At 41.8% G+C, this 10,867-nt stretch overlaps 1 protein-coding gene across 1 annotated transcript; it reads left to right on the forward strand.

Annotated features, from left to right (window-relative positions):
- Positions 1-4,887: 4,887 nt before the first annotated feature.
- Positions 4,888-8,410, forward strand: LOC145459308 (uncharacterized). The gene is made up of 2 exons (XM_080337954.1): positions 4,888-6,076; positions 7,061-8,410. Exon 2 carries the CDS (start codon positions 7,075-7,077, stop codon positions 7,990-7,992), a length of 918 nt encoding a protein of 305 aa, XP_080194080.1. The 5' UTR covers positions 4,888-6,076; positions 7,061-7,074; the 3' UTR covers positions 7,993-8,410.
- Positions 8,411-10,867: the final 2,457 nt, after the last annotated feature.

Raw genomic sequence — 10,867 nt, forward strand, 5'->3', positions numbered from 1 at the left:
CCAATGATCAGTCCAAATGGTTTCTTGAAATAACCTCTCCATGCCCAGCCCATTGTTAAGTACCATGCACACTGTACGGTGGTGGTACCAGAGTACCCGTACCCACGTAAGTGTGCCTATCTTCTGAAATTATCTGCTGTGTTCAGTCCAGTTTGGATAAGATTTAATGTAACAGATATCAGTTATCGAGGCGGGGCAGCAGTGTGTTACATACCGTAGTCCTTGTCAATGTCAGTATACAATACATACGGGGTAGTTTTGGTCTGCATTTCGCTTCCAGATGGTAAACCGCGAAACGTAGTTGTCCTTCTGACTTAGATGTAGCAGTGACGTGCGGTGAGGTTCGTGGTTGGTGAGGCATTGCCCCCCCCCTTCACCTCACACACGCGCAAGGTAGGCTACCTGATATAGATGCACATTGCACAAGGATGGTGATAACAACAGCAGCAGCAGCAGCAGCAAGAGAAAGCGGGTAGGTGAAAACATTTTCTCTGCACCCTGTGTCAGCAAAACTTGATATATCAAATCTAAATGGTTAGGCATCAGCCAGATTGTGAAAAATCAGGATGAGATTCATGGTGTAAATGACTAATGCAGTCGGAAACACCATAAAGGCCACAGACAAACGATAACGCAGGCTTTGTAAGTAGCTATCACATACGACAATATGGTTGGAAAATACATAACAGCGACATCAGCAAGGGACTGTGTTGCTCCGCATTACGCATTGGTCGTCGCTCTCGCTACTATAGACATTATACAATTCATACAACATTGTTGGTTTCCGAAATCGATAGCACGTATCACAGTGCTGCGATTGTCCGATTGTTAGCGAATAATGAATGAGGCACATTCGTTTGTGCCTCACCTGGCTATTGTTTCTGTGCGATTCCATTGTGAACAATAAACCCGAATTTAACATTCCTTGGCGATTTTGAGGGGTTCTGGTGCTCTGACATTAATAATATTCGTATTTTCAGAATCAGCACGACAATACTATTTGATTAATACCAGTTATTTTGAATTCTGAGTTGTATATCATGAATTGCATTGCCGCAGGTGAGGACGACCCTCCCGTGCCTCACGTGCGCCTCACGTGTGCCGCACCACTCCTTTCGCGCCGTATTTTTGAATAATAAATTTGCAAATTGGTTATGTTGGGTGAAAATGTTCGAATCTGGTTATTCATGAACATCGATAAAATATATCATCATTGAGGGTTTTCACAATTTTCTCTTACTCACCCTGACGACAGGTGAGACAATGCCTCACCTGCCTCCATTGACCGCACGTCACTGAGATGTAGTACATGTCGATGCTGAATTCAGACTCAGGCGGTAAATTTATCGCCACCGCCAAGCTCCGTAAGCCCAAGGGCGGGGGCTCGGTTCATACGGCAGTAAGCAGAAATGGTTGTTTCGTAGTTTAGAACGCTCGGGATGCTGGCTGGGTTGGCAGGAAAACTATTTCGCTTTCTTAATTTGAAATCGCAAACACAATAGAGCTATAGTATAGCAATTTCGTTATGGGTGAAAGCTCCACATTCTCGTTCCGATCTATCCTGGTCTGCTGACATGTGGAATGCGAATTTTTGATAGGTTAAACAATTTTCCGTCATATAACCTTTTTCCGTTTGTCTCAAATAATTCCGGCTCGATACTAGGAAAGCATGTGTTGCATTCACGCTGCGGAGACGCTCCGTGGCAGACGTATCGTGTGAGGTTAGCTCGTTGTTCAAACCGGTGCAAGTGGTTTAAAATCTGCTACGCGTAGCACTATAGGGTATTCATACATTTGGAACAAGGCCAAATGGTCTGAATATCAAATGACTGGAAGATAGTGGTGCTAATTCAATAGCCTTGTGGTTCCTTCGCATCTCCATCATTCAAGTACATCGGTGGTGCAGACGAAATAAGGTGCTCCTTTCCTGTCAGAGCATATCTGACAGAACACGTTACACCGACGTTTGGTACTTTGTAGATGACTCATTATTGTTTGCACCGTCGAAGGAGTAGGCGCATGCGGGCGGTATAGGTTGCTTAATGAGGATGGTACAATGCTGTTGTATATTCGTGTTCGGCATGTGAACCTCAGTGATTTTACGGTTCGCCTTCGCAATCAAGCTCATCATCGTGTATCGTTATGTAACACTGTAAAATTGACATCTTCACCTTGGTCCTGAGAAATTTCTTTCAAATAGTACTCCGAATTAGCAATCATTTGCGCTTATGCTCGCGGCTCGAACTGCTCAGGTACGCCATCCCTGGTGACTATATGTGCGAAGGTGGGCCTATCATATCGTTATTGGATTTCATCAATACTGCACTCCAGGTGTTGATTCATGATGATCCAGTATCGAGTCTTTAGTAGAAGATAACATTGTTTCCGGAAATCCAACACCACAACGTCGTGTTATTTCATTTTCTTTCTCAACGTATTCACAACACGACAGGTTTATCTTCTCCGCGTTACGAAAAATTTCTATATGACTAAAGTAAACTTTACGTCCGGAGTATCTCGGAATGCGTCCAACGAATCAGCAACATTCACATCGATCACATCGTTGAAAGTCCTTTTCGGCATTTACCTGTCCGCTACCGTATGGATACTCTTATGCATGATTGAACACGGAAGACGGTCGAAACTCAAACTTCAAACCAAGAAAGGGAAAATGTACTCGTATTGCTTTATCGCGATCGCTATCTCAGCACCAAGATACGTCGCTATCTTCAAGTTGTTTGAAGCAAAGACGGACTCCGAATGTGAAATTCTGGGAGACGTGACCACCGCAACGGCCTGTTCCTCCTTTTTGATGTCGTGTACGTTTCTTTGGGCCAGACAATATGCAGTTTATGCCGATCAATATGTCCGCGCCGACCGCGCGGCAATACCGCGATGGGTTGTCGCAGTTAGCAATGGTTCCTTGCCGTTTATAATAGCAGTCTATGCTATGGTAATCGTAGGAAGAGTGTGTCGAGATACATACAGTCTCGGCGATGCGGGATGCTGTTCAAACACACTTGGTAAGGGGCAATTTGTACTCCCTGGTGGAATGTTCCTAATCGCTGGGGCGGTTACGCTTCAGCAATCTGCGTTGCTATTCCTGTTTGTATATCCCATGATCAAATTGACAAAATTACCGACCAACAAAAAGGCTGCAGCAAAGCGAACCAATATAATCACAAGGGTCAGACGCTACGTTGCGTGCACCGTCACCATTGTTGTTACTGATTTTCTGACCGCGGCTGCTATGGAGGTACCGTATTTTTCGCAGAATCTGGTGGTTCTAAGTAGAGCGGTCGTAGAGTGTAATGTTTTGTTCAACCATATATCGATTTTAGCCACATTTGATGATTTTCCAAAAATACTGCTCGCGCTATTTCGAATTGCGCAAGGCAAAAATGGCTATGAAAACGAATCGAATATGTAGTTAACGAATAAACATTTTCAATCATGCAAAATTTCACTTCACTTGAATCAGGTACAACAGGAAGATATCAGTACATTGCCCAGAAATCGCATAACTCAGGCTCTATGAAGTACGTGTAAAAGTAAGTGACACATGTCGCTTACCGACAAGATAGCGTAATGGTTAAGCGTCCGGCTTCTTGATCGGTGGATCGGTGGGTTCGATCCCCGACCGGGTCACACCAAAGACCTGATTAGTAACACTAGTATCCATGACTTCCCCGCTTGGCGCTCATGCTATACCGGGATAGCACGGAGGGGTGACGGAGAAAGCCGTACGAGGCGATATCTGCACTGCACATGTACATTCTTGTCCAGCGGCATATGCACATCATCCACTCATGGTATGCACAATTGCACATTGCAAATGCACAGATCGTGTGTATATCTATCATGAGTCTTGAGTTCTTGAATACCACCGTGTCTACGTAGCTATAGAACTATTACGGGATATACATTATCATTCATTTCATCAAGGCCCGCGGCGTGATTTTGAGCGGCCCGCAGGACAGTTTCCGGTCGTACATGATGTTGTTGCCCGCGACCATAGCCTGCCGCAAGCCCGGACCAGTTGCTTACTATGTCAAATTTCAGTGACTGTATGTTATTCTTTAGCGTACGTGTGTGTACTGTGTATTGCTTACGAGAGTGGATCTTACGCGCATGTTCGTCTACACGGGAAGACGCATGAACTCAATCCTAATGAATTGATATCTTGGTAAATTTGAACAAAATCCAAACTCGTCGTTCGTATACAATACATTTTACCAGAGGTGCGCAACATACGGTCCGCGCAGGGATTTAGAGCGGCCCGCATATACAGTTTTCGGTCTCACGTGGTAATATGGTCACAGTCTGCCGCAATTCTCCATACTTGCTTACTCCGTCAAATTATAGTGACTCTATGTTATTCTTTCTTTATTCGGACTCAAATAATAATGATTGCTAATTATTCTTTAGTTCTTTGTTTTCTTTGTGTCCTACATGCAGCAAGAGTTCAAAGAACTTGTTAACAACTTTGATCGACCACAGATGTCTCATTGACTTTAACAGCTTTTGCAGTACATTACGTTATTATTAAATTCATTGAATACTGTTTTGATATCTATGATTCAAACTTGAAGTTTACATTAAATACGAGTAATCCCATAGATGGAAAAATACGCGTTTAATGTATCGATTTAATGTATCATTTAATCATATCAGGCCGCCGACTGGAGAAGTTGCCCGCCCCTGAGTAGCGTTAAGGATGTTAAAATACCGCGTCAAAAGTTCCCGATAATCTGATTAATTCCCGCAGGTTTGTCCTCTCTGGAATGTCAGAAGACAGATTAATATATTGATCAGCGATCATGTTGCTGTTGCTTAGGCCCACCAGCTCTGCTGATATGATATACAGGCAAGTGTACTACCGGATGGGATTCAAACAGTGTTGGGATGACACATGTCAACGTATTCACATACCTTGACTTGACTTGGGTCACTTTGCAGAAATAACTGGACTTGACTTGATTCGGTGTTTCAACAATGTGGAAATTTTCGAAACAATTTCAAGTCATCAAGTGATCGGTGTTGACTAAATCGCGTTGCATCTGTACGTACAATGTATACAAATACATGTTCCTGATCTGTGTGAGCAACCGGTCATTCAAGAGTGTGTAGCCTGGTTTTACTGATTTCTTCATTGCTATGTCGCAAATAAATTGAGCGTAAACGAAATGATTATTATATCGACTTATTAGCGCTGCTTAGGTCGTCGTATACTAAAGTAGTAATCTATTTATAGCAAATGTATTTCTATTCTATGGACTCCTGAATTTATTCTATGATTTGAATCGAACGGATACAGTACATACGTCAGACGTTTATATTAAGTAGCAGTTGGTCTTATATAATCTTAAATTTTATCTTATGGATGTGTAGCTGGGTTGTGTACGTTTGCATCATTTAATTCGTTTCAACTTTCCAATGTTTTGTAATCTATCTTCCATGTTGTCTGATAACAATTACAGACTGAGGCTATAGCCAGTTTCCTACACAGTTGAGCAGTTCTACGCATGCGTGAGCGATAAAACGTTCTCTTGGATACATGATCGCCCCTATATTCGCTACTTCATTGAGAATAAATCGAGTCATGCAATATGTGCTTCGATCATCTTGCAAAGTACAATGACTTTTTATCATGCTTTGTACCGGATTGACTTGATTTGAAATGATTTAACTCGAGTCAAAATGTGCAATGACGACTCGCGACTTGCAGGTAGTGACTTGTTCCCAACACTGGATTCAAATAAATGTGCGATTCAACCGCATGAATGCATGTCACGGGCAGCAAATGTCACGCCCTATGTCCTCACGAAATGCTAAATTGGATATTGAGTTGGAAAAGTTCGACTCCATAGTTACTCCTTTGCTTTACGTCGCACTTCGTCTATTGCGGAGGAAAGTGTTTTTACTCGTTCGAAATGGCTCGTTACCTTATACGGCGTCGTAAACTGGTGATGACGTACCGAGTATAACCATGATGGTAGATTTTCAAATGTATATGTCAAGTTCCCGGATGAAATGATATATTCTGTTGGAGCATAGACATAGGTAGCGTGGACAGGTAAGTTGTGTTTCTGTGGTTCTGGCAACTAGTAAAACGTGATGGATTAGAGTACTTTTACACGACTATACCTATTTCACTCTTATTGTATCATATACTGTCATCCCCTTCTATCTATAATAATGAAGTCGTGGTTCATTGTTGCGTTGTAGGACATATCACTGCAAGGCAAAAGTATTATTAAAAATCACGATTGCGACGGAATGGACTGATGTTCATTTGATGTACGATGTTTTAGTTGTCAATTCGTGTTCTGGTCTATTTCGAATCTTACAATATATCGGTGGTTCTCAACCGGGGATGCCGATTGGACTGTTCGGGGGTGCCACGAGAATATGAGGTCAAAGAGGCTTGCCGCTGATACATACCGAAGACTAAGGACACTAGAATTTGGGATGCTGATGACTAAAAATATATTTAAAATGGTCATCGTCGGCAATGAGGCCATGATATGGAGGCCTGGCTGAATGTGCTGACTTTATTCAGCCAAAACCATCAGAATATGAGGTCGAACATATGATATTACATGATATATATTCATAAATTGACCTTTTTATTTAGTCATCAGTTTTCCAAATTTTGCACTCAGAGTGCTCGAATTGCTAGGGTGCTGCGAACTATTTTCCGTTTCAGAGGGTGCCTCGAGATTAAAAAGGCAATCGTTGTCCTTCAGTCTTGTGACTGAAATCTTGCATCTTACATTAACAATGTCATATCCATATTGCGTAGATTAGGTGTGCAGGCTGCTTGTCGCACCCAAATAATAGCTACTTACATACTAGAACTACACGTAGTCTACATTATATCGTCATTTTACAGATGAGACTATTTTAATACTGTAGTTGCAGCTCATGGTCGTTGGTCAATGCAATGCCTGAAATTCATAGCGTTGCCGTGACCAATTCTATATAAAGAGATTGCCTATATTAGTTGACGAAGACGATATCAAATATTGGTAATTTTGTTCTATTTAATACATTTCAGAAACTACAGAGATCATGCCGAACATTTCCGTATCGCAATATCAGGCAACGTTACTGAACAACACAGAAATCATTGACGTGACGATAGTGATTTCACAAGCTGCATTTCTTCTTTACGTGTCGCTTACTGTGTGGATGGTTCTGTGCATTGTGGAGCACGGCAGGCGTCAAAATAAATGGAATCTGCGCTCCAAAAAAGGCCAGATCTACACATTAAGCTTTCTATCGATCGTTGTATCGTCGCCCAGATATGTTGCCGTTTTTATGCTGTACCAAGCAAACTCCGAAGAGGATTGCGAACTCTGGGGAGACCTTAGCATTGTGACGGATTGCTTTACGTTCATGTGTTCATGCGTTTTTCTTTGGTGCAGACAACGATTTGTTTATAGAAACGAATTCGTGTATACCGTTTCATCAAAATATATTCCTTATGTTAGCTACTTTTCGTTACTTTTGATAGCAGTAGTCTATGGCATGACTGGTATTGGGTTGCTGTTACCAAACTCGTATCACCTTGGCCAATACGGATGTTACTCGGGTAGGCGAGGTAAATTTGGCGGGCAATTTGCCTTCCCCGGCGGAATGTATGTTGTTGCTAGCGGATCCGTCATTCTGCAATTTACTCTTTTAGGCCTTTTCGTTCATCCGATCATACGTATGACCGAACCGCTCACTGAAAACAGTAGCAGTAGGAGAAGACGAAAGATTAGGGATGACATTAAACGCTATGCTGTGTGCTCTGTGGTCATCAGTGTCTCAGACCTGCTGGCCGCTACGAGTGTGGAGATTAACTACAAACCCAACATGGTTGTTTACAGTAGAACTGCAGTAGAATTTGATATTTTGCTAAACCACGTCTGCGTATTGGCCACATTCAGAGATGTTCTAGAATTGCTCACTGTATTTTTTCGCAAGAGAGAAACTGCAGTTTAGATTTTACCGTGAATTTTCGATTCTCTTCGGCATAGCCTAACTACGGTACAGCTCTAGTTCGTAGGAATGTCATCACCTACGAGGATATTGCCGATTCTTTGAGGAATGCCGAAAATACTCCCACTTGGTCATTCAAGTCTTTTGTATATAGCCTACACACCATACACCTATTTAGGTGTGCCGTGTACTGCATTTATGAATCATTCCTTCCGCTGTGACTGTGATCAGCAGATGTATTTCGGATTTATGATTAACAAAATCATTCAGTCTCTTTTTTAAATGAATCAGTCCATTGCTTTGCAAAGCCTCATATTTACTTTGCTTGGATTGTCAGAGTTCACCATCGTGACATTAACATAAAACTGCCACGCTTTGATCTTCATTTATGATATTATTTTCTAATAAATATGTTGGAAAGACATCATCTTGTTGGTTTCAGTAGGCTTATGCAGGTAATACTGATTTCCACGGTATTGCCCTGTCATTGGTCACCCTCAAATAGAGAGCCCAATCTAGGGTTGCATTTAAAACAAACAGTGTTTAAAACAACTGCCTTTAGGAATTTTTTGCTTCATACGTTGTATAATTAGGCCATAATTGTGCAAAAACTTCAGAAAATCATGTAGTATGAGCCTATGGACGATTTGCACTCAATATATAGTCGACGTATACGATGGAGTGGCTGTAACCTTAGAAATTGTCGTTGGTTCGACAGTTATAGCAAGTAGATATGGATAATTGGTGCTGAATAGGTGTTCTGATGATGATGACCGCCGACCGTAAAAATGCTGCATAACGATGTAGTCCTGGTGAAAAAATGTTTTTGGTCCGTTTATGACGACAGTCGGAAGCCCTTTTCGTCGAAGGAGCCATATTAACCCTATATTTTCAATTGCCAATGCCAATCCACAGTGACGTCACAATTTAAGATCCGTGGCGTCATGAGTAGAAAAAAAAACAATAAAAAACAGTAGAAGATAAGCAAGAAGGATACTGTGGTCCACTACTGTTGTCCAATATTCATACCTTCAGATTGCTGTGGCATGGTTCATATAAACACGAACACCATAACGACAGCGTTATCATCATCTACCAGCATAATTGAATCGTTAACATTCGATGGGTTTGTTCGGACAGATAACGTACGCGGTGTGGTCAAAGATGCACATAATTGCATTGTACGAAGGCAATATTGAAGACGAATAGGCCTACATTTCGGCGAAAAGATACGAGATAGACCGGTGTCTCGGCAGTTCGGCACGACGTCAAACTTGACATCTGATGGAATAATGGATGTATATAGTCCATTCGTGGCTTTTAGTGTTAAAAAAATTGCATTTTAGATTTCAGACTGTCAGGGAAATTTAACTCACATTAACAACCCCGAAAATCATCCAGACAAACGGAGTAGCGTAGATCATCATCATCATCATTGGTTTATTAGCAATTTTATCAGTTCAATACACCACAAATTTGCGATACAATGAAAAGACAGGAAGATGTCGAAGCGACAAGGAGTAGTCTATGGAATCTGACACCCACCTTGGCCTAGGCGATGTAAAGAGGAGGCATGCACACTGAATGAAAGTAAAGAAGATAGTATAGAAGATTAATGCGACAAGAAATAGGGCGGCATGTCATGGGAAGCGAGATCGATAGGTCAGTCGTGGTTCGGTAATCTTGAGTGCTCTTGATCAGTGCTCTTCAACCGGGGTTTTCGTACACCCTAAGGTGTACCAGAATTTGCTAAGGGTGTACCACTCGGATGGGGTGTACAGGGGTGTACCAGATCCGAATTACAATGAGCCGATGGCTAGCTATCACAAAGGCAGGTTTATGGGTCAGTACAGGTTGACGCACAGGTTAATGAGCAATATGGTACGATTTTATCTCAAGTGTATTACCACAGTGTCCTATATGGTGTCGACACAAGTAAATCTCACGCCTCAGTGAAATTGATTCACGTCACAATTTCCATTTGGCTACAGGCAATTTGACGGTCATTTTTGACCGGCTTGCCGAGCATTAAATTTGGTATAACGGATATCAATCGAAAGCTGACTCTGCACTGATTACGAAAATATAAATTTTATTCGGCTCGTGGCCCTGGAACTCCCACAATCAGCCTCAAATTTGTCATTGTTATGGAGATTGGCATTTGGACGCAACAATGCTGTTCGGCGAAATGAGAGAGTAGCACAGGACGCAACAATGCTGTCTGGTGAAACGAGAGAGTAGCTCAAGAAAAAAAGAGCCAGACAGCATTGTATCGTTCGTACTGTTATCCTGTTTTTGGGCTGACACGAAATTCAAATTTGTGTGGCGGGCGGCCTAACTGGCTGCGAATAGACTCTGACCAAATACTATTTTATTCAAATCCAAATTTTTTGACGGCAATAACTCCGCTTCTACTGTTTGGAATTGAACCAAATTTGAAGAACATCGTTTTTATAGACAACCTAATACTTTCATGGGGTGAACAGAAAAATTTCAAATTTTTCGTTATTTATTTTTATATAATAAATAGAAACTTTCTTCTCCCTTAGCAATGCGGCTACTGGTTGGAATTGAACCAAATTTGGTGTGTAGGCTTAAGTTAGGTAACCTAACAATTTTATCAAGTAGCCAGTATGCGATTTGAGAAAAAAAGTCATTTTTGAAGACCGCTAATGAACAGGGGTGTACGAGTTTTGAGCAAACGTTAAAAGGGTGTACCACGTCGAAAAAGGTTGAAGAGCACTGGCGTAGATAACACACCTGCGCGTTTTATCCTATTAAGTATCATATCAAATTAGGAAATTGATACTGTAGGCCTATCATACGTCGTACAACAGGAATTGGGGGTTCAGACCATCTTGAAGGGGCGACGGAAATT

The sequence above is a fragment of the Botryllus schlosseri genome, chromosome 16, assembly GCF_051294905.1.
Source record: "Botryllus schlosseri isolate E-star chromosome 16, Bs_hap1, whole genome shotgun sequence".
NCBI classification, from domain to species: domain Eukaryota; kingdom Metazoa; phylum Chordata; class Ascidiacea; order Stolidobranchia; family Styelidae; genus Botryllus; species Botryllus schlosseri.